A 24,896-nucleotide genomic window follows, 5' to 3' on the forward strand; every position below is an offset into this window, starting at 1 on the left:
AGTCAGAAGGACTCCCCTTCCCTAGGACTCAAGGCGCCCGTCACATGGAGATGTGCCTCCTTCAGAAAACCATTTTCTTGACCTGATTTAGTGTATACTAAGGATGCTTATAGCTTTGAAGCCCTTGTGAGCGTTCAGAGATTTTCTATAGGTTGTCTTTCTATAATCTACTGGAGAGTAGGGTTTGCCTCCCAAGTCCTCTGCCTCCCCAGGAAGTACCTAGCACAAGACGCCACCCATAGAAGTGGGGCTGTAGTTCACAGAGTTAATGACTGTAGACCTTACAGCCCTTTAACGATTACAGGTGTTTATCATATAAGATCTCCTTCTTTCTGTTCTCATAGAACCATTAACCCCCCTCCACAACAGCCCCATGAAGTGGATATGTTATTAATATTCCATTTTTTTTTAAATTGAGGATTCTGCAATTTGGAGAAGTGATATGGTTTGCCCCAGATATTGTACAAACATTGATATGTCCTCTATCTCACCCCAGTTGCCCAAAGGTTTGGGTCCTGTCAAGAAATCAGTGGGGAAATGGTCCCTCCCTCAGAGGTAGCTAGGCCCATCCACCCTGAAGAGACTCTGTGGCTCAACCAATCAGCAACACCCTAGTCGACAATTCCAATCACGATTGTTCTCCCAAGGTCCTCACTCACATGTCAGACAGTCTGTTTATCAGAACGCCAATTCCCACTAGTACCTGATGCTCAACATACCCTAAACAAATGAATGCATCATTATTCCCCTTAAACTGGCTCCTTCTCCTGAATCCGTCAATCAGCTAGCATGTCTTAACTGCCTACTATGTTCCAGTGCTGGGAAACAAAAGAGGGCAGTGTTCCTATGTGGAAGTCTTTCCCTTTGGGTTGGGAGTGAGGGAGGTAAGGCAAGGAAAGCCCTGGACAGGCCTCACCACATACCAGGAAAATACTCATATAGGGCTGGGGGTGGCAGGAGAGGGGAGGAAGGGAGAGATATTAAGGTAAAACTCATCCATTGCCCCCCTCTGGTGATGGCCAATAGAGAGGAAGCGTGGCGTAGTTAGGGGATGCCTAAAGAGCTAGCAACATCTGGGTTCGAGACCCTCATTTAACACATATTAGCTGTGTGATCCTGGATGAGCTACTGAACTTGTTAGCGTGCCCAGGGAAAAGTGAAGACCTCAAGCTACAGAGGAGTTGCTGATCTGCATTGGTGGAAGAAGATTCCCACATAGATAAAATCACAGGTTTAAAAAAAAAGTCTCTACAGAATTTACGTTCTCCAAAGTATTTACACAGAAATCATCCCAATGGGTCACAAGATCACAGGATGCCAGAGCTACAAGGGACCTTAGAAATTATCTGGTTCAATATAATTTTTTATAGATGGGTAAACTGAGGGCTAGAGAAAGGAAATGATCTACTCAGAATTACATAAAGCTAAGATTAAAACTCAATACCCCTGACTCCTGGTCTTACACTTTTTCTATTGCAATATGCCATCTCCTCCCAGCATTCATGAGATGTATTATTATCTGCATCTGACAGATTAGGAAACTCTTGCCTGAGATAACACAGTAAATTGGTAGCAGGATCAAGACTTCAGGTGTGCCTCCTAATCCAGGGCTCTTTCCCACTTTATTAGTAGGATTGTCCCCAAAGACCACTGGGTCAAGACTCAGACACCTTCATCTGAGTCTTCCCATCCTGACCCAAAGGGAGATGTCCTGTGGGGAAAATTAAATGTCTCTGGCAGTGGTCCTTATCTCTCTTTGCTGAGAGAAAACTCAAGGATAAGAATTAGTTCTCTGGGTGTGTGCTCAGGATCCTGTCCATGTTCTGGTTCCCAGGGAAACCAAGTATACTGGGCATGGAAGGCTGGGCCTCCTTATGTCCCCAGATGTGCCATATCCTCCTTCACTCCACCCTCTTGGTGGCTTGTGCCATGTGGAAGAACAGGACTGCTTGAGCAGGTGACAGAAGAAGGTAGAGGAGATCTGATAGAGGAATCATGGCTTGGGAGCCCAGTGCGTGTCATCTGTGAAGAGCTGGAGGTCTCAGCCTCCATATCAGAGCGTTGCTTCTGGGCACAGAACCACAGGAAGAGGAAGAAACCTGTAGGCAGCAAGATGACTGGTCACTGGAAAAATCAGATGAGTAATCTTGGCCCTAGAGTTACAGATATCCTCGTGGGAGGATCTAACCATTCAACAGGATCCCAGGTCATGCTCAATCCCCATCTCAGGAAAGAGATTGGAAGATTATGGAGCATTTAAAGGAAACTGTAGGGAATGAATCCAGTTTTCCCAATGGGAGAGCAAATAATGTTTTGACTAGTCTAGACAGCCCTTGACAAGGAAAACTGAGCTAATTCCAGGGGTCTAAGGCTAATAAGTTGCCCTAGAAGATGCCCAAGACACATGGAACTAGAGTTGACTTTCTGGAGATTGGTGCAGTCAAGATGAAGGCCAAATCTGAGAGTTGCTGATCTGTGTCCCACTCTCAAAGTAGTTTCATTGGATTTAAAATTGGAAGATTAGAATGTATAGGATCCTGGCTTTAGAGGTGGGAAGGACCTGAGAAACCATGTGATCCAACTTCTCCATTTTATCAAGGAGAGTCACTTGTCCAAAGTTTCACAGATACTATGGAATGAGCAGGAGGAAATAGTAAGTACTGTAGCCAAGTCATAGAAGTGGTCCCTGACTCCCTCCATCTCTCCCCCAGTTGGCAAATGCCCACAGGTCCTCTATAGTCCTTCCAACCCTCCCTCTCTTCACTCAACAAGAACTGGGAAAGAGATGAGGAGATGGTCCTGAGGTCACTGTCACTCTTTCCCTACAGAGATAAGTATCCTCTAAACCCCCTTGGCCTTCCTGTCCCTCCCTCAGTCAAGGTCAAGAAAGGGGATGACTGACCATACAAGGAGTTAAAGAAGGTGAAGAGGAAGAGCTGAGGCACCAGGAAGGCATGGAAGGAGAAGAAAGCCAAGTTCCAGGTGACCCCCAGCAGCACACTCAGGCCCAGGACAGTAGTGATGTCCCGGCAGGTTCGTGATCTCCACTTCTCCCGAGACTGCAGGCCATGGAGCATCTTTACTGCCCATACGAGGATGACCAGATTGAAGAGGGAGGTGACTCCTGCATAGCCCATGACAAAGATCCGGTGGATTTCCGTTGATGTGATCCAGCACCTGGGAAAGAGGGAGAGGAAGTTTTCCAGAAACCCAATCTAAGCTAGGAAGGGAAGCCAGGTGCCCTAGCTCCCCGGCCACACCCTGTAGCCACAATTCCCTGGAACAACTTAGGGCTCCCCACTCCCAAGATTCCTGGACACTTACATGGAAGCATTCTGAGAGCTGGTCTCATTCTCCTGGTTGGTTTTTATTCGGATCTCATAACGCCCATAGGCAGAGCTCTTCAAAAGGAGAAGAAGCACCACTAAGAAGCCAGGGAACCCTGTTGGGACAGGAAGGCATCAGATAGGGGAGACTGGTCCAGAGGCTGCCCTGTGCTTTAGCCATAAAAGTAAGAGCAATGGAGCTAGGGGAGAGCACCTATTGGATGCTCCTGGGACAGACTCTCAACCTTCTGGGAAGGATAATAGATGGGACTGTCTTTGAAGCCCTGGCATTCACTACAGTTAGGTGGCATAGTGGATAGAGTGCTAGATCTGGAGTTCAAATCCAGCCTCAGACACTTAGCAGCTGTGTGGCCCTGGGCAAGTCATTCAACGTCTGTCTGTCTCAGTTTCCTCAACTGTAAAATGGGGATAATAGGATCTCCCAGGATTATTGTGGGGATCACACATAGCAGGCACTTAATAAATGCTTATTCTATTCCATACCGGATTCCAACCATCTCTTGTCACATATACACATATTAATTGTTTCTTTCTTGAAGTCTCTAACGATACCCTCCCCTCCTAGAAATATATCTATCAACACTCTTCCCAACCACCCCCAAGTGCTCAGAGGTTTCAAGGGAAATCCATTCTCCTAATTGGTGACTGGTCGACTGGACTCCTCTTCCAGGAGGGATCCCAGTCATGCTGCACTTCATTCGTGACTCAACTCCCTGGATCCCTCCTCCTCTTTACCAGTCACCATGCTCCTGAATGCATGCCCTGCCCCTCTTCTAGTTCTCCTTTACGTACTGGCTTCCTTCGTGAGAATGTAACACACTTAAAACAGGGACCTTCATTTCTTTCTGTTTGCATTACTGGTGCTTAGCACATACCTTGTTATACAGTAAGAACATAATAATGCTTTCTCTCTCTCCCTCTCTCCTTCTCCCTATCTCCCCAGCCCATCCTACTAGTAAAGCTTGTCTGCTTTTTTTAATCTATCACCTATTTATCCATTCATCCATCCACTCTCCTATCTATCTGTCCATCCACCTACTCTCCTATCTATGTATCTGTCTATTCATACATAATCCATCTCTCCATCTATCATCCATATATCTATTATCCATCCATCCATCTACTCTCCTATCTATCCATTCATCTACCATCTATCTTTTTCTCTATCTATCCATCCATCCATCTATATCTATATCTATATCTATACATAGATATATGAATGATCTCCTGGCATTTATTATACTATTGAGGAAGTGGGTGGAAGTGATTGTGGTAAAGGAAGAGGGATAAGGGGCTGGGGGTGGGGGGCTGGGTAGAATTAAATAAAGGTCAAAGAGTGACATAAGGAGGGAGGAATTGGTGCTCACCCCAACCTAGGGCAGAGAGTTTGAGGATATATCTCTGGATGTAGATGTTATAGACCCGAACAAGGAGCAGGTAGAGGTTGAAGCCCTCAATGGCCATCCAGGTGAAGCAGCTGAGCAGGGCATAGTGCAGCAGGGCAGCGATGGCCACACACCCCACTGGCTGCAAGGCCAAGGAAGGGCTGAGCAGGAAGGTGATGTTCAAGAGTATGACGGACACATGTAGATTCATGTGAATGTAGGTTGTGGAATCATTCTTCTTCCTGAAATGAGGTGTGGGTGGCCCCTCTCCTATAAGTCTAGGTCAAATAATTCATCCTCAGGAAGGATGGAAGGATCTTGAATGAGAGTTGTGGTGAGAATGAAACTACAAAGTTCCCCACCCTTCTCCATACCCAGAGACATCAATGGGACCCAGATAATCACAAGGAGATCCAGGCCCAGAAATCTTGCCTTTAAAAACTCTAGCTACCCATCTGTCATCTGGAATTTATCTATCCATAGATTAACCTAAGCTCTGTCCCATCTTGGCATCATTTTCCATCAAAACAGGGACAAGAAGATCTAAGTCTTATTGGGGACAACTCTTGGGACTTTTCTCTTCCTGGAAATCCACCCCCCAAAGTAATAGGTACTCTTGTGTCTGCCACCATACATGGGACTACTGAGGTTTCTCTCATATTGGAAAGTCCGGGAATAGAGGAAACAGGCTCAGACAGGCACGGAGAGAATCCCCAGCTCCTTGCCTCAGTGGTTGAGAAACTGGGGAGATGTTTACCTGAAGTGCTCTATGGTCCCCAGATTGAAGGTCCTGGGGAAGCATCCAAGGATTCTTCTGAGATGAGGAAGTGAGTAGATTAGGACCGGGCAATCTAGCTCAAATTCCCAGGATGCCAAGACACAAGGTGTATAGAAGTTCAGGCTATGGCTGACCCTTTCCCACACCGGAGAAGGACAAATAGGACAGATGCCCTCCTCAACCCCTCCTAATAACTCAACACATGCCCTTTTGTTCCATAGAACTGACCATTTTCCTTCCTTCCCCTGGGGCTAAATCAAGAGGAAGATATGAAGAGATCAGAGTAGGGCTTTTTTTCTTGGTAGAGAGGGAAGAGGGATTTGACGAGGATAGAAACCTGATGACGTGGAATTGAATGGAATGACATGGAAATTTGATCCCTAAAGGAACCTGCCACTAGTGCCAGATACCTGGAATAGAAATTGAGTAGGATGGTGAGCAGTGAAGCCACAATGGACAAGCTACAGCCCACAATGGAAATGTAGGTGAGTGGGTCCAATAGCTCCGCGCTAATCTCGGTTGATGAGAGTTTCTGAAAGACAAAATGAGAGGCAGGGGGATCATTGAATGGGATCCAGACTTGCAGAACAGATGAGCTGACTACCCTGGAGAAGTCTTTCTTCTTTGGGGCCAGAGTGGATGAGGCCTTAGACTGGTCACTTACCATGATGACAGCAAAGTAAGTGAGGTGGTCACAGCAGCACAGAACCTGACGTGGTGGTATCAGTCTGGTCGTGCATCCTTCAGTGCTCCAAGCTCCCCAACTAGCTTTTCCTGGGGCAAGAAGACAGATAGAAGTGGCCAATGAATGAGAGGTCATTCAGTTCTCAATTCAATTCAACAAACACGTTAGGCACCAAGGAACACTGACATTCAATTATCCAGGTTGGGGGCGGAGGTGGGGAGTAGGGAGTAGGATGGTTTGTCCACAGCAAATGTAGCATCATAGATTCTTGATTTTAGTGTTAGAAAGAACCTTGGACATAATTTAGTCCAATCCCTTTCTTTCTACAGTAGAAAATCAATATGTTTATCAATTTTTTCAAAGTCACATAGCTAGCAATGCCAGAGTTAAGATTTAAAACCAGGTCTTTTGACTCCCATTCCAGTATCTTTCCACTCCACCCAAGCTGAGCTTCCCCTTCACCACCCCCTCCCATCAATCAATGTCAACTTGAAGAAATCAGGCCAAGTTTAATATTGGCCTGAGTATGTCAGAATTAAGAAGGGCTTTTGTGGAGACATGGGGAAAGAAGGCAGATGAGATAGGAAAAGACACAAATGACAAATATAAATAAAACCATGCCTAAGCCTTGGTTTTATCCTCTAAGAAATGGACATACTCTCTACCACTACTACCTGCATGGTGGTAAAGATAAAATGAAATCAGATAAGTTATGGCTAAATAAGTTGTGGTACATGAATGTAATGGAACATTACTGTTCACAAGGCAAAACTAGAAAAATACAGAGAAGCATGGAAAGACTTATATGAACTGATACGAAATGAAGTAAACAGAATCATGAAAACAATCTACATGATGCCTATAACAATGTAAGTAGAAAGAACACCAAGCACCAAAAAAATTGAAAATTAATGTTACTAAAGGATAAAGAACAAGTTTAGCCCCAAAGAATAGATATGAGATGATACTTCCCCCAACTTTTTTATAGTAGTATCTATTGGGGAGAGACATGATGCACAGTCTGTGGGTGCTACATAAAACACTATACTTTTTTCCATACATTGTTTGATTTTACCTCTTTTTTCCCTCTTCTTCCTCTTTTCTTTCTTACCAAAAAAAGAAAATCTTTGTTACAAGAAATGGTTCTCTGGAGGGAGAAGGATGAAGCATAAGGGGGAAATCTATAAGATGGGGAAAAACCTCCAAGAAATATCAATGACATCTATTTTTAAAAGCAAAACCAAAAAAATGAGATCAGAAATGGGAGAAGGTTTAAAAAGCCAAAATGCATCTATGACCTTGCCTTCACCACAGCCAATACTGGTGCCAAGCTGGCTTCCTAATACCTTTAAACAGACCTGGCTACTTCCAGCAGCTATAGGTAGCTATGGTTTCCCCCCAGAACCCCAATACTCTGTAACCTTGGTCAACAAGTTGTTCATCCTTTGCTGACATCTTCAAGCCTTTGACCCCCCCAGAATTGCACCCCCTGTTGAAACTCACCTGCTCCTATCTTCCAAAAGACACATGTCAAATTATATGTCTCCTGTGAGGAAGGAAAGAGAAGGCCAAGTGAGAAGGTCCTGGCCAGTTTTCAAAGTCAGTGTCAAGGATGGAAGGACTTCCATCCTCACTTCTTCCCTAACTGAGCTTGGTCTGAAGTGAATCCTTGTCTTGAGTGAGAGCTACCTTTACTCACAAAGCTGGGCAAATTCTCACATTGTCAAGCCACTGGATGGATGTTCTGGGACTAATATAATCAGGGAAGGCATTTTCTGTGATGTCACAGGAAACTGGGGAAGGGATGAAATATAGAAGCTGGTATCTCTCCAGCCCTCTCTTAGAAATCATCACATCTAACTGTTTCATTTCACACATGAGGAAACTAAGGCCAAGAGGTTAAACAACTTCCCCATGACCACACAGCTAATAGGTAATGGAAATAAGATTCAAACCTGGGTTGTGTGACTTCAAATTCAGTTCTCATAAAATGTTAGAGCTAGAAGAGATTTCAGGGATCTGACCCCCTTATTAGACAGATGAGACCCATAGGAAAAGAAATTACTTACCTAAGGTCACTTAGTAAATTAGTGGAAGAGCTGGAACTATAGATAGGTCTCGTGACTCCCATAGAGGGCTTTTCCAATTCTAACTGGACAAATGCCCTATTGCACTGTGGGGAGCCAAAGCTACCCACTGGGACCTGAAATTTCTAAGTCTAACTTCAAGACACTTTACTTTCTAAAAGTTCTGTTTTGGAATTCATTCTAGTCAAAGACAATCCTCCAAGCTCAATCCTATGGCTAGTCCCACTTTGAACAAACACTGGTACAGCCCTGACTGGCCAAGTTATTTGGAGGAAATATCACATTATCAAAATGCAGTGGTTTGGAAGTAGTTCCAAGTGTTTTGGTTTTGTACCAGCAGCTTGCAAAGTAGTATGTGTGCGTGCATGTGTATGTGTGCATGTGTGTATGTACATGGGAGGATGGGTGCGTGTGTGTCTGCATATGTGTGAGTGCATGTGTATATATGTGTCTGTGTGTGTTTTGGGGTGGTTCCCCTCTGCTCACCAGGCTTTCGTTGTGCCAAAAGCTAATGTTTATACTCTGCCTCAGGCTGGACACATTATGGTTCACCAAGCTGGCTCCTAGGATGTTATCATTGAGCAGAAGACTGTTATTGTCATCCTGGAAAAAGAAAGAAGGGGAGTGATGAATCAGATGGGAGGAGCATCCCACAGATGCTCCCCACCCAAACACAGGAGTCATGAGATCCCCCAGCTGCCTGTCTTCAGGTCAGTTGTTTTCTTTATGATGCCACACTTCTCACCCTGGTGACGGGCCAGGCAGTGGCTGGATTTGGGGCTCTGTAAGTATTGCTTTTATCCTTGATGGCATACTCAGTACAAGAGGGAGTTAGGGGAAAGGAGGGTTGGTACTGGAAGGGGCAGAGAGGGCAAAGGTGGGCACAGGAAAGATCAAGAATGCTTGGATTAGTACAGGAGAAAACAGGACTGGTGAAGAATAACCCAAAAGGGGGCAAGGAGAGTGAGGCTTGGCACAGCAGAGGACACAGAAGGGGAAATCATACAGAAGAGAAAGGGTGGGGGAGATTTGGTGCAAGAAGGAATAGGAAAGATTGGGTCATGACCCCCTTATACCACTACCATTCTTCCATGTGGAGTCAGGGGGATTGGGACCAAACAAGAGAGGGAGCCCAGACAATGGGACACTCCTGGGAGGGAGGCTGGAGTGATGCCTCCCCTCGGGACTCCCCCAGGGGCTCTGACCTGGAAGAAATGCTTCATGTCAAAGTAGACACAGATTAACCGCAGCTGCTGGGAGGCTTCCTTTGCCTTGCAGGCTTGCTGAGTCAGCTCAGCGGGGAACTGCATGACGTGCCTGGTTTGGGCCTAATGGGGTCCAGAAGAGCTATGAGTATTGTTCAAGCCATGGTAACAAGGATTTGCTATTCACTTTGGCAGGGGGAGCAGGAATCAGCCAAAAGCCCAGGTCTTTGGGCCATTGTATACCCATTAGAGGGGCCATAGTACCCACTGAATGATGTTCCAAGGTTCAGTGTGTCACGCACTAAACTAGACTTGGAGTCTCAGGAGGGCAAGACAGATTGTGGAGAAGTCTTTCTGTATTCTTCTGTACCAGTCGTGATCCATCTACCATTGGGACCTATGGATAACAATCCTCCCACCAATTAACTGGCCTGGGACTCAATATTGTGAATAAAATATAGCTTCCATGGGGAGAGCTCTAATTAAGCAAAAAGACATGAGTCTGACCAGTGGGAAACTCCCCTGGGGAGACACACCCTCTGCTCTTGGGAAACCTTCCTTTGGGAGGGTGGTCTCATAGGGTCAAGAGCTTCAAAGCGCCTTAGAAATTATCTGGTAATCCAAGCCCTTCACTCCATAGATGAAAAAACTAGAGCGCAGAAGTAGCCACAAACAACTAACAAAGGGCTGAGCTGAGATTGGAACCCAAGTTTTCTCACTCCAAGCCAGTGTTCTTTCCACTGCACAAATCTCTTTTCCTCCTTAGGCTATTATATAATATTTCCCACTAGGAACTCAAAATATTTTACTTACATAGTAATAATAATAATTAATAATAACTAGCATTTATACAGTTTTTTAAGATTTGCAAAATATTTTAAATATGTTAATGCATTTTATCTTCACAACAACCCAGAGAGACAGGTGCTATTATTATGCTCATTTTACAAATGAGGAAACTGAGGCGCAAAGAGGTAAGTATCATAGGGTCATACAGACAGTGAGTGTCTGAAGCAGAATACAAATGTAAGGCTTCCAGACTCCAAGTCCTCCCACTTATCTAACACAGTTCCACACAGAAAAGAGACCAGGACTATGGAAATCTGGTCCCAGGATCTCAATGAGTCTGAAGCAAAGCCAAGATTATACCGATGGTAACCTGACCCCTCCCCACCAATGTTTGGTGAAGGGGAATCAACAAAGAATTAAGACTGGAGGCTGGTCCTGGGGCAACTGGACAGCTCCTGGAACCTCTGTACAGAGTGTGAAAGGAGCTAACGAAGGAGATGCCACTGACCTTCTCTACGTGGGAACTGTTGATTGTGAGCCCAGGGAAGTCACAGGTGAGCTTGAAGACCAGTGACTGAATCTTATCGGTCTGAAGAGTGACATTCACACTAGAGAAGTTGACCTCCCTCAGCCTGTCCTCCAGTGAGTGGATTAATCTGGGAAAGGAAAGGAAGGATTATCAGGTGATGGAGAAGAGAGGGAAGGATAGCAAACAGTGAGCCCCCAACAAGAGGGATGAGGGAGGAGACAGGAGCTGTGGATGAAATGGTTGAGGAGGTCAGGGCTTCCTAACTCCCAGTCATTCTCTTTATTCACCGTACCACCTGGCTGACATGATTTCACACAGAGAGGGGAAACTGGGTCTGTGGGAGTTTGGTCCCAGGATCACTCTGAGTCAGAAGCAAAGCCAGGATGTCTATGGAATCCTGCCCCTTCACCACAGACTGTCCTGGGAACCAGTAATCTAATTCTAGGTCCTAGGTTAACCATTCAGTGCCCAGTTTAGGAGACGAAGGGAATTTATTGGCCAAATTACAAAAGTGGCATTGGAACTGTTATCTGAACTCTGGGTCAATAAGGCCATCATGTGTAGAGTGTCTAAGGTTCAGGCTTTCTAGGGGAAAGGGAAGATTTGAAAAGGAAGAAAAGGGCCCCCTCCCCCTGTACCTTTAAGAATAAGACCATCTCTTCTAAACTGGCAACCACTGATCATAAGAATGAAGGAAAAAATGGGAAAGAGGATGGGAGGGAGCTGACTAGGTGAACCCCAAGAGTCAGATCAACATCAGCTTCCCTAGATCAGAGTTTTGTGGCTTTGCCCATTATAACATCCAACCTCTGTAACTCTTTCCCTCCCAACCTGTTCATTTCTCAGACACTCTCATCACTGTCCCTAACCCAATACATGAGAGAACTGAGGTTCAGGGAGGTGATGGGATTCGTATAACTCACTTCTCTATCACAGCAAAGCTTGGGGAAAGGAAGAGAAAAACAACAGCTTATTAAGCTTCTACTATATGTCAGGCACTGTGTTAATCATTTTACAAATATTATCTGGTTTAATTATTATAATCCTAATTTTATAAATGAGGAAACCAAAGCAGAGGGAGGTTAAGTGACTCATCCAAGGTCACTCAGCTAGTAAGTGTCTGAGGCCAGATTTTAACTTGTCTTCCTGACTCCAGATCCTGTTCCTTATCTACAAATGAGAAAACTGAGGCCCAGAAGGGTCAGGTAGCTTGTCCAGGATCATACAGCAAGTAACTTTCAGAGCCAGGATTCCAAACCCAAATGTCTTGGCCCTATGTCTTTCATGCTTTCCTCCACATCCCAGTGCCTCAGTCTTTCTGGTGTGACAACAACAGAAATGGTCTTGGAGTCTAAAGAACACAATTTGAATTCCAGGCCTGACCCTTTCGCCAGCTGGGGAACCTTGGATTAAGAGCCAGCATCTTTTCTTTGTGTTTCAGTTTTCCTATCTGTAAAATGAGAATAATGTGATTCATTCTCCTTATCTGATGTGGTGGTTGTGAGGAAAACGTTGGGTTCCTCCATAGAAATGTCTTCTCATAATTATTGCTGCCCAAGGTCACACAGTCCATGTGTGTGAGGCCTAGGGCTAGAATCAGATCTCTCCTGTCTTAGGAATGTATCCCAAGAAGGGGAAGAGGTAGTGAAGAGACAATTCTAGAAGGGAGAAGAAGAAAAGTACTGCCCAGCCCCCCTCACCTTTGTACATTTGAAGCATGCCGACTGACGGATCTGCTCTGTAGAAACTTCATGTATCCAAGAGTTTCATTTATTGTCCTGTGGGGAACTGAAGTCATATTCATGCAGGTTGCAGGGAGTCAAAGACCCCAATTTGTACTTATCCCCTGCGTTCCCCAATCTCTCCAGGGTACAGAACAGACTGGACATTGTGATGGAAAAACTCATCCTCTTGTCTTCTTTGCCCCATTCCCTGGTCTAGGTTCCATCTCTGTACATCCATCCAGGGCCTAACCCCCTAACCAGGTCCCTGGGGTGCCCAGGCCTGTCCTCCCACCAACCTTCAATGTCCCCAGGGTTTGTGGATTTCTCACAAAGACATAAGAGCACATGCACTCACTTGTGTATACTCACAGGATCAGAACATGACTTTGATCCCTGCCTCCAACTCAGAAAGTGAAACATGGGCTGACTTACCTTCATTAGCCCAGCCCCAATCATCCAAAAGGCAAAGGAACAAGAAGGTACACTTGGGGAGCATCATTGTCCTATGGTCCCTGGGTCACCAGCACACTTGTAGACTTTCTTTTTGACTCACATGCTTTAAAGCTGAAAAGAATGTTAGATGTCATTTAGACCAAACCTCTCATTTCACAGAGAAGAGAACTGACCCATAGGGTAAGTGATTGATCCAAAGTGTCACTATCCGTTAGGGACACACATGCTAATTATTTGTTCTTCTTATCAAGTCCTCCAATTTACTGCTCAGAGAGCCACAGCATTTCAGAGTGGGAAAGACTATTAAGAATCCAGCCCACCATTGATAAAGAATCTCCCCTAAAATATATCTGATGAGTGGCCATCCATTCTTTGCTTGAAGTTCCTGAATGAAGGGGAGCCCAGTGTTTCCAGAGGTAGACCATTCCCTCTTTGGAAAACTCTGGCTCCTCAGAAGATTTTCCTGATACCAAGCCTAAATCTCTTTGGAATGTTCACCCACTGCTTTTGGTTCTGCCACCCCCCGGGGCAAAAACAACCAGTCAAATCCCCCATCTATATGACAGCTTTTCCAATACTTGACGATAGCTATTACATTTCCTTAGAATCTTCTCTTCTCCAGCTAACCAATCCCATTTCCATCCACCAGTCTTTGCCTGGCATGAACTTTAGGCTCACCGCCTCCCTGATTGCTCTTCTCCAGATGCACTCCATCTTATTAATGTCCTTCCTGAACCATGGTGCCCAGAACTGAACATAGTACCCCATATATGTGTTGTGTCTAGAGTAGATGTCTGGGCAACTGTCACCTCCCAGTTCCTAGAAGTTCCACCTCTCTTAATGCAATCTGAGATTAAGTTTGGTTTCTTTGGATGCCATATTTCACTGTGGACTCATACAGGAACTTGATGTCCATTATATTCTCCCAGATCTTTCCCAGAACAACAGCTGTCTACATGCATCTTTTATTTTGTCTTCTAATGCTTCACTGTGGTGTGAGACATCTATATTTCTGAAGACTATGATGATGAGGCACAAGTTTTGGAAGGTTCTACCCTGCTGGAAAGGCTTCAAGTAATTTCCTAGTGACCAGCAGGTTAGGAAGGTGCCCCATTCCTCTGCCCACTACTGGACTTTAGAAAAAGTGGAAGTATACATTTCAGGTGGCTGTCCTCCATACCTAGAACTTTCTCCCTCCTCATCTCCATCTCCTGGCTTCCTTCAAGTTCTGGCTAAAATTCCATCTTCTACAAGAAGACTTTCCCAACCCCCCTTAATGCTAGTGCTTTCCCTCTGTTAATGGTGAGGTGGGGAAAAGATGGGGGAATTAGGAAGGGAGATAATATCTCTACCCTTCCTGGAAGTCTGTGCCTTCCTAGGGACACATGCCTCCCTGATCCCAGTGACTTTTTCTTTCCCCAAAAGTTCCTTGCCTTCTCAAATTCTCCCAAAGTTAAGCGTCCCCAGGAAAGGAGAGAAGGTGGGAAGTAAGGTTGGAAATAGGACCAGGTTGAAAGTGTGGTGGGCTACTCTGGGGAGAGGAAGGGAGAGTCCTTCAAGGATTCTAGGCCTTCTGGAATAGGGACTGGGCCACCCTAGGAATAGATAATGTTTCCCTAGGCATAAGAATTCTCATGTCTGACTTCCACAGGAGGGGATTGATGGCTCATGGGGGCATTTCAGGAGGGACAGAAAAGGAGAGAGGAAACCTGTTCCTGAGTCCCCCATCCCAACAACTTTTTCTTTCTCTGAAAGCTTTGCCTTCTTCAAATATTTAAATTTTCCCTGGGATGAGCAAAGTGGGTTGAACAGTGAGCTTAGGGATAGGGGGCGCCTAGAAGAAATGAAGGGTCCCCTTCTCGGCTTATTTGTTTATCTTGACTCCTGAGATCATCAGATGATAATAGCTCCTCTAGAAGGTCCAGTGCCTTTGACCCCTGTGAGAAAAGCCAGATTTCAACAACTCAGTTACAAGTAGTCAACTGGGAGACAGAAGCACTGAGTTAAAGCAGGTCCAAGCTCCAACACTAACTCTGGAGTTCTGTGTCCTTTTGTGTAAAATGAAGGAGTTGAATAAGGTAGATTCCAAGTGCCCTTCAGCTGGTTTATATCTGTGAGTCTATAAAAAAATAACTCGATTTGATTCCACTTACTTAGCTCATCCTTCTCTTCAGGAAGAGTTGAATGAGTGACATGGGCAAACCACATCTGCTTTCTGGGGTTCCTCCGTAAAATCTAGGAGTTGAACTGACTAGAGGATCCCTAAGCTCTTTGAGGTTGTGCTTGGCAGCAGGGAGATAGCTTTAAGCCTACTTTCATCACCTTTGCCAAAGGCATCTATTTTAACTGATGTCAAACTGTTACCACAATGAAGTGCCCAAAGAAGCCTAGATACTGCCTCAGCAAGCAAATATATCGTCTTCTTGCTGAACAGACAGACAAGGGGAATTTTCATTTATGATACAAGCTCATTGCAAAACATTATTAAGTTTTGCAATGAGCTTGTATCATAATACAATATAAGGAGGCAAAAGATTCCTAGCAATATTCTCTCCAAACTGCAAAACAAAAAACCCGCAATGAGTAAAATGAACCTGAAGAAATTTTGATGTAAAATGGAACTAAACCAGCTCATGGTAGGAGCCAGAAGAAAAGATAATAAATAAGTGGAAAATGAAATGATTTTTGCCAGTATTTGTTGATCTAGTATCATCACCCATGACTAGAGCTACTATATTTAGACTCACAAATGAAACAATTCAACATGCTCTGTGAAGTGAGGAGGTACAATTGAATCTAGGTACACAGAGAAGATATCTGTGCATGCTGAATGCGATACAGTTTTTAATTCCATTAAACACTAAGCAAAGGGCATAGTTCTATGTTCTGAGTAACCAAGAAATAAAATTAGACAGTCCATCAAGGAACTTCAATTCTAAGTAAATAAAAGGTCATTTGAGGTGGGAGAGAACATTAAGAAGAAAACTGAAAGGATTAGGGAAGTCTTCACAAGAAGAGGTGGTACCAAAGATGAGCATTGAAGGAAAATGAGGATTCTGAAAGACAGAAATGGGTAGAGAATACACTCCAGCCATTAGGGGTGGTTTGTGCCATGAATGGAGGTGGAAGATGGAATATGAAACTCAGGGGTCAATTGTAATGGAAAGTGCATGAAAGGCAAGTAATAAGAAATATGCCAACGCATAAAATGGAGCCAATGTATGGAGAGCCTCCCCTGCTAGTCTAAACAATTTGCCTTTTTTTCTAGAAGGAACAGGAAATCATCAAAAGCTTTTGAGCAGGGGAGTGGTATGATCATACCAGTGCCTTACAAAGATTATTGCAGCAGCTGTGTGAAGGCTGCATTGAAGAGAGGAGAAAGTGGAAGCATATATTTCAGGTGGCTGTCCCTTTACCTACAACTTTCTCCCTCCTCATCTCCATCTCCTGACTTCCTTCAAGATCTAGCTAAAATTCCACCTTCTGCAAGAAGCCTTTCCCAATCCCCCTTAATGCTAGTGCCTTCCCTCCCTTAATGATCTGTAATTGATCCTGTATACATCCTGTTTGTACATAATTGTTTACATAGTCTCTTCCACTGGACTTGAGCTCATTGAAAGAAAGGACTGATTTTGCTTTGTTCCTTTCTTTGTATCCCCAATAAATGCTTGTTGACTTCTTGATCTGGTTTAAAAAAACATTCTGAACCAGACCACCAAAGGACCCCATGACCCCCAAAAGGTTAAGAACCCCAGTCTGGACTGACCTTCCATAGAACTGGAGTCTCTCTATTGTTCAAAGATTAGTCCATTGGCTTTTATTAAGTATTTGTAATGTGCCATGGACTGTGCTAAGCACCCAGATTTTCAATGACTTCCTTTGGCCTAATGAAAAGTTTTAACTCCTTTTCCTAGCATTCAAAGCCTTCCACCACTAGGTGCTTCACTATTTTACCACATTAGACTCCCTTCCACGCACTCTATCTATGCTCTAAGGACACACACACACTTACATACACTCGCATGCTCACACACTCATACACACACACTGCTCTCTCACCTCCATAGACCTTTGCTTAAGTTCCCTACTTCTAGAATGAGCTCCCTCAATCAATAATCAGTAAACATTTATTAAACATCTACTATGTGCCAGGCACTGTGCTAAGCTTTAGGGATACAAAAACCAATCCCTGCCCTCCAGGGGCTTAGCTTACAATCTAATGCGGGGCATAAGCAAATAAATGTATACAAAGCAAGCTATATATAGGACAAATAATAGGAAATAAAGAGGGCTTGGGGAAGGCTTCCTGTAGAGGATGAAATTTTAGTTGGGACTTACAGGAATCCAGGGTGGTCAGTAGTGGGAGCAGAGAAGGGAGAACATTCCAGGCATGGAGAACAGTCAAAGATAATGCCCAGAGTTGAGAGATGGAGTGTCTTCTTCACAGAACAGCCTGGAGTCCAGCGTCACTGGAGAGAAGAGTATGTTTTAGGGAGGAAGTTGTAAGAAGACTGGAAAGGGAGGAGGGTGCTGGGTTATGAAAGGCTTTGAATGCCAAACAGAACAGTTTTTATTTGGTCCTGAGGCAATAGGGAGTCTTTGGAGTTTATTCAGTAGAGGGGGGAGGTGACATGGTTTGACCCAAGCTTTAAGAAAGTCACTTTGGTGGCTGACCCAATAACAGACTATTACCATGGTGAAGGTGTAAGGTGACTAAGGGAATAGAAGGATGGCAGAGGAGAAAAGGGTGCTTATTCAAGAGATACTGGAAAGATGAAATCTACAGGTCTTGAAAATAGCTTGGATATGAGGAGCTAGAGAAATGGTGAGGAGTCCAGGTTTACTCCTAGTTTGTGAGCCTGCGGGACTGGGAGATTGGTGTTTCCCTCTAGAGAAGGTGGGAGGGATTAGAGCTTTTAAATGAGCTCTGCTTAAGATGTCTGTTGGACATCCAGTCTGAGCTGTCTGAAAGATAATTGGAGATGGGAGATGGGAGGTTAGCAGAAAATCTGGGGTGAGATAAGTCAATTTGAAATCAACATCAGCATAAAGCTATGATAGAGAAAATTAACCCTCGGTGAAAGACTTAGTAGCTCTGATAAATACAATAATCCATGACCATTCCAAAAGACTCATGATGAAAAATGTTATCCACCTCTAACTAGAGAATTCACGGACTCAGAATGCTGCCAGAATTTGACTAGATGGCAGATATGAATAACATGAACCTCAAAGGAAAAGAGATAACTGAGAAGTGAAGGAAGGGGGAGAAATTGAAAGTGTCAACGGGAATCAGGGAATATTCCATCTCCCCAGCCTCAACCAGTAAGTCAAGTGAAGGTCAAAGAAAGGGTGGCCAGGGAGGCTCTATCGTCAAGGCATTACTGGCTTTCATTAAGAGCTAGTAGACGAAAGGTGTGGGAGAGGAAAAGATTTAAGATGAAGGGGCATTTGTTGTCCCTTCCAGAGGGACATTCCAGAGGGCACAGTGGGAGGACTGGGTGGAGTTAGGATGAAGCTTTGGGGTGGGAGACTTGAGGGGGATCAAAATGAGGAGTTGGGTGGTAAAGGGTTATACAGTGGAGTTTGGATGATGATCTATAGGAGTTCAGCGTCATTGGGATGTGAGATCTATGACAAGGTGTGAAAATTTTTGTCAGTGAGTGGAGGATGCCACTGTTCCCCCCTCAAAGGACGGGCACAGAAGGAGATGAAAGATCTGAAGTTGAAGGGAGGGTGGCTCTTCTTTCCACATCTCAATTGGGAGATGGGGCTGACTGCAGGAGGTGAAAAATGCCTTGCACTGGTACGGATGGAAGTGGTTGTTTTGAGGTAGATGAAAGATACCCAGTCCCACCCCAGTAGACTTTCCTCAGGGGACCCTTTGCACTCAGCACAAGATGCCACTAGCAGGCTTGTGGTCTGAAGGCAGGAAACTCCCTCCTCCTTTTTACCTATTGTACATCCTCTAAAGTGTAATTGAAATACCTCCTCTTCCAAGAAGCCTTCTCTGATGCCCTCTTAGGTATGACCTTCCTCCTCTAGCCTTGCATAGACTTTATCTAGCACCTCTCTAATATACTTACCATGTAATCACATGCATTATTTGTCTGGGTCTCATCCCCTTCCAATAGACTGCAAAAATGATTGTATTTTTAGAGCACTTGAAGGTTTGTAAAGCACTCTCTCTAAACATATTGTTATATATTATACTAACATAACACAATCAGATCATATAATATATAAAAAGTTATATAACATCTAATTAATATATCATTAATTATATATCATGTATCAACATGTAATGTATATTATAAAATAATATATTGATATAATTACTATATTACTGTATGGTTGTTATGTTATAATGTATAATTGTGTATTAATATATGTTATCATGTATTTATAATGTCTCTATATAGTCTCATTTGATCCTCACCACAACCCTGGGAGGGAAGGGCTATTGTTAGCCCCATATGTGACTTGCCCAAGGTCACATAGCCAGTAAATATTTAGGATAGGATTTGAACTCAAGGATTTCCAACTCCAAGTCCTGCAGTCTATCCACTGCATCACATAGCAGCCCATCATAGAACCTCTGAGGGCAAACTGTCTTCTCTGGACTCTCCCTACCCACAGCATAGTACTGTGCTTACAGTAAGCACTTTATAAATGTTTATTAAATTAAATTGATACACTATTGTGTGTATATGAGCATTAGACCACCTCCATACTCACTGAGTTTCTACCAGGCAAGCTGAAGTCTCTCCCTCAAAACAGGCTGCCCAGGATACCCCTAACCCTTTTGGAGTCTCAGATCCAACTTTGCTTCCCTTGAGAAATGGAAGATCAGCACCCCAAAGAGGATTGGGGCCTCCATTCCTCCAGAAACAAATTCTCTAACTTACAGTGGATATGGAGAATGGGTTCTGAGGAGGAGAGTCACCAAGGTCCAAACAGCTATTTGGAGCTGCTGCCAATGATGACCTGGGGGTGGGGGTGGAGACAGGCAGCCAGCCCCACCTATCCTCAACTATGAGCACCTGGACAACAGGTGGGGATCTTTACCTGGATCCCATGGATCCCCAAGAGATCCTTAGATAGAATTCAGGGGTCCCGTGAACTTAGATGGGGGGAAAAAGACATCTTTCTTTTCACTAATCCCTAACTGAAATGAAGCATTTCCTTTCCAACTTCAAATTGTGAGAAGGTCTCCATAGGGTTCATCAGACTGACATAGGGGTCCAAGATACAAAAATGTTTAAGAATCCCTAGCCTTAAGAGGAAAATGAGCAAACAAGAAGGGAGGTGTGCAGTCTGGTTTTGAACTCCCTTGGGAGAGCCAGATAAGGAAGGGATTCTTAGGTTTTAGGGTGGCAGCTAAGTATAGGAGATGACAGGAGGTGAGAGGACTGGAGTTTGAATCCTGGATCAGACCTTTGTAAGTTGTGAGACCTTTAGAAACAAGTCACTGAACCTTTGCCAGCCTCAGTTTTCTCATCTGTAAAGGGGTATGATAATAGCATCTCTTTCACTATGTTGTTGGGAGAATCTTGGCCAACCTTAGAAGGCTATTTAAACATTAGTTATCATTATTATTAGAGAGGGGAGGGACTTTAGATACAGAACTGTAGATTAGAGCTAGAAGGTCCCTACAAGGCCATAACCCCTTCATTTTACATATAAGGCCACTCAGACAAGAAAAGTTAAGTGGCTTGCCCAATGTCACACAACTAGGAAGTGACAGATGTAAGATTAGAATCCTGGTTGCCCTAACCCCATCCACTATATCATGATGCTACTGCTACTCTAGCCTAAATCTCTAGTTTTACAGAGAAGAAAGATGAGGATGAGACTTGCCCACAGTCACCTAGCTAATAATTCTTAAGGCAGGAGTTCAAATGCATACCACCTGACTCCAAATCGAATATTATTTTCACTATGCTGTGATGCATCCCTCTGTGAGCCTCACCCCCCACCACCTCCTAGGAAGGAGCAGAAGGTAAAGGAAACTCCAGCCCCTACCTTGCAACTGGGGAAATTGAGGCAAAGCAAGAAGTGACTCATTAAGCAACCTTTCTAAATAGAAGCTGTGGTTACTACCCCTTTGCCGAGATCTAACCACTGACCTTCACTTCCTCATGCTATTTGGGACTCAGTTTCTCATCAGGGCTGGAGTCATTTCCCATCAATCTAACCTCTACAAGGCCCCAAGATCCACCTCTGAGGGACTTCGCTTGTAGACATCTTCCAGAGCTTTCTCAATTTAATCTGTAACCCTTATTTTATGTATCTACTATGCCCCTTAAGAGATAGCCAAGGGAAGAATATTTCCCCCTTTTACAGATGAGGAAATTGAGGTCCAGAACAGTTAAGTAAATTAGGCTGTAATGAAGGTCCACACATTGGCCTGCTGTCAATTTGATTCATTATTATTTCTCCATGAGCCCAGAAAAAAATAGCAATAATTTCAATTGACAAGAGGACACTGCATGGGCGTTGGTTACAGTTAAAGAACATTAGAGGTGGAAGGGATTTCAGAGACTGTCTAATCCAACACCTTCATTTTATACATGAGGAAACTGAGCCCTGGAGATGGAGTGACCTTAGAATATAGAATGTTAGAAGATAGAAAGTCAGAACTTAGAAGGGATCTCAGAGACCATTTATTCCAAATCCTTATTTGACAGAATGGGAAGCAAGCTTGAATTAGGGGGCCTGATTTCTACTCTGCCACTAACTCCATGGGGGAATCATGGATCTGGTTGATTTCTTCTTCTTTATAATGAGAATCAATAATCCAATTTTACCCTTTTCACAGTCTCAGGAGATCGTGGAAGCCAGACTACTTTGCCAAACTTGGAGCACAAAAGTAAGAGTAAGGTCACACCCAACGGCCAGAGGGGTAAGACCTAACCCAGACCCAGAGGCACAAGAGAGCCTTCTCTATGGCTGGCATTTGAGCATTTGATAAGGCTGTACCAGCAACTGAGATGGGGAAGGGGTCGTTAGGGAGGGGCAGTGCTACAGAGGGAAAAGAAGTGGTGTCTCTGTCCTGGGAAGATTTTCAGCAAAGTTGAGTTAGGGAAATCAAGAAACAAAATCCAGCCAAATGAGCAGGCTGAAGGACAAATGGTAGAGGAATTCAGGAAGGTCACAGCAGACAACAGTGGGCAGGTAAGACTTTCCAGAAGAGGTGGGATTCAAACCAGTTCTTGACCTTGAAGTTCAGGTAGGTTTTAGATAACTTAGGGGGTCGTGGGGTTTTGAGTTGGAAAAGACATTAGGATGTTTGAATTAGAAAGGATACCAAAGCACCAAATGTTAGACTACACCATACCTCAGAAATATCCACATTCAGCCCCCTCATTTTACAGCTACAAAAGTTGTGAGTGACGTTTGAATCCAAATGACTCTAAATCATAGTAGATGAAGGATGTTACTATACAAGATTGGCAGCCCATAACTACCCATCAGGCTTAGACTAACCTCCTAGGATCAGTTAGAGATGCAGCAAGGAGTGCCAGGCACCAACTAAGATGGAGGAGAGATGATGAATGAATTTGGTGTCTAGGGAGGAAGATCACCTAGGACAGAGAATCAAAAGGACCCTCTTTCCCCGCAACCCTGGAGTATCACCAAGACCCTACCAATCCAGAAAGAGAGCAGTAGCTGAAGCCTAGCCAGAAAAACTTCAGAGAGAGACAGAGAGAGAGAGAGAGAGAGAGAGAGAGAGAGAGAGAGAGAGAGAGAGAGAGAGAGAGAGAGAGAGAGACAGGAAGAGATGGAGACAGAGAGAAATAGAGAAGGAGACAGAGAGAAACAGAGAGGGAGACAGACATACAGAGAGAAAAGCAGACTGAGACAACAAGAGAAACAGAGAAAGAAAGAAGCACAGAGAGAGACAGAAAGTGGAGAAAGTGGAGGTCAGAAAGAAGGGGAGAGAGAGATAGAACCATACTGACCTGAGCCTTAGGGAGGAATGTTGCTTCTCCTGCCACCGCTGAGACTCTTTTGAAATTTTTCAAAAGAGAAGAGGAAGTAGGCATTTCAGCTGCAGCTGCTAATCAGCCTCTTCAAGCAACATTCACTATCAAATAGTTCCTAGAACCCACTTCTCTTTTTGCCTTGAAGCCTGTAAATGCTTCCCATGGAGGTTAGAGAAGCTGTTCCTCCTTCTCCTTTGCATGCCTTAGATGCATAACTTGAACCGTGGCATGTCTCTATGGGTTCACATCATCTTTACATATACACTTCAGTGTGTGAGTTTGGGGTCTATGGTGGAAAGAACGCTGACTCTTTTGGGGTAACAAAGAATATTAAACAAATTGGATTATTATTGATCATTAGAGACAATCTTCTTAAAATATCATGTCCTCAATTAAAATGGCCTAGAATTTGTGGCACATGCAACCAATGGAATATTATTGTGCAATAAGGAATCAATAAACATGAATTCATGGAAGGGAAGACATATAAATGGATGTGAGTGAAGTAAACAGAACCAGGAAAACAATGTACAAAATGATTATGATGATATAAATGAAATGGACAATAAACCAAAGCTGAAATTTATGTTATAGTGGCCAAGCATGAACTTGTGGAAGAGTTGAGAAAATGAACCTTCATCCTTTTATTGAAGAGGCAAGGAACCTTGAGTATGGAGTGTTTCATGTCCTGTCAAGCAAAGTTGGTGTGTCCTCTGGTCTTTCTCAGCCAGTTATATTTTTTAATATCTTAGTTGTTAGGGAAGGCTCACAAGAAAGTGAGGGCTATATATGGAAATGAACATGATAAAAAAAAAAAACTAATATAACTAAAAAATGAAGAGGGCTAAATTTGGAGTCAGGAAAGACCTAGTTTCTGATCCTACCTCAGTCCCTACCTGTGTGAGCATGTGTTCACTTAACCTCTCTGAGGTTACTTAACCTCAGAATTAAGTAACCAAGTCACTTGTCCCTGAGTCTTAGTTAGCTCATCTGTATACTGGGAATAGCAATACCTGAAGTAAATGACTTACCAGGCTGTTATAAGAATCAAATGATATGGTGGGAAGATGCCTTCAAAATACTCCACTGGAACTTGGAGATATACCACTCTACTAAGAGAGAGAAAAAAATCACTTCTAGACTCCCTCACCCAACTCCCAAAATTCACAGAGAGAGAGAGAGAGAGAGAGAGAGAGAGAGAGAGAGAGAGAGAGAGAGCCCTGAGTCCTATAGAGATATTAGAATAAATAGACTAGGCAGGTGAAGGGTGAAGAACAACTAAATAACAAAGCAGAAATAATTAAATATGTGATTAACAAAACTGAAATCAAAAGGCCATCAAATTGACCAGTAATCCTAGGAGTTGGGGTTTTTTTAATTACCAATAAAACAAAGTTAGCTAACCTGACTTTTAAAAAAGAGAGGGAAACCAAATAACTGAAGAGGAAATAAAGGAAATTATCAGAAGCTATTATATGAAATACATAACTTAAAGAAGATAGCTGAATACTTACAAAAATATAAAATAACCATATTAATAAAGGAAGAAACAAACTATTTAAATTTTTTTAAAAGTCAGAAAAAGAAACTGAATAATCCACAAATGAATTCCAAAGTGGGGAAAAACTCTAGAACTAGGTAGATTTACAAGTTAATGCTGTCAGATATTCAAAGAGTAACAAAATTCATTCTGAGGAACAAAAATCAAGAATTTCAAGGATAATAATGGAAAAGCGGGAAAGAAGGAGGTGTATTGGTATCAGATCTCAAACTATATTATAAAGCAGTGATCCCTAAGATTATTTGGGAGAGAGAGAGACAGAGAGACAGAGAGAGAGACCTGTCAGTGGAACAGATTATTATTTATTTATTCAAAGAACAATTCATTTTAATACTCTGTGAGTTGTTTGCAATAAGGTACTTTT

At 43.6% G+C, this 24,896-nt stretch overlaps 1 protein-coding gene across 7 annotated transcripts; it reads right to left on the reverse strand.

The window, feature by feature from the left end:
• Positions 1-1,603: 1,603 nt before the first annotated feature.
• ADGRG5 (adhesion G protein-coupled receptor G5) lies at positions 1,604-23,030 on the reverse strand. 7 transcript variants are annotated; one of them, XM_072636721.1, is made up of 15 exons: positions 22,948-23,008; positions 17,321-17,451; positions 12,962-13,093; positions 12,506-12,593; positions 10,785-10,932; positions 9,488-9,610; positions 8,769-8,885; positions 7,699-7,741; positions 6,175-6,284; positions 5,921-6,042; positions 5,490-5,546; positions 4,715-4,974; positions 3,325-3,442; positions 2,903-3,177; positions 1,604-2,099 (listed from the first exon to the last, which is right to left on the reverse strand). In XM_072636721.1, exons 3-15 carry the CDS (start codon positions 13,026-13,028, stop codon positions 1,873-1,875), a joined length of 1,755 nt encoding a protein of 584 aa, XP_072492822.1. In that variant the 5' UTR covers positions 13,029-13,093; positions 17,321-17,451; positions 22,948-23,008; the 3' UTR covers positions 1,604-1,872. The 7 variants fall into 7 exon arrangements, with proteins under 7 accessions (XP_072492822.1, XP_072492820.1, XP_072492821.1 ...); XM_072636719.1 differs by having other exon boundaries at positions 4,715-5,010; XM_072636720.1 differs by lacking the exon at positions 17,321-17,451 and having other exon boundaries at positions 4,715-5,010; positions 22,948-23,030.
• Between the last annotated feature and the right edge of the window lie 1,866 nt (positions 23,031-24,896).

This window comes from Notamacropus eugenii, chromosome 1, assembly GCF_028372415.1.
Source record: "Notamacropus eugenii isolate mMacEug1 chromosome 1, mMacEug1.pri_v2, whole genome shotgun sequence".
Classification (NCBI taxonomy): Eukaryota; Metazoa; Chordata; class Mammalia; order Diprotodontia; family Macropodidae; genus Notamacropus; species Notamacropus eugenii.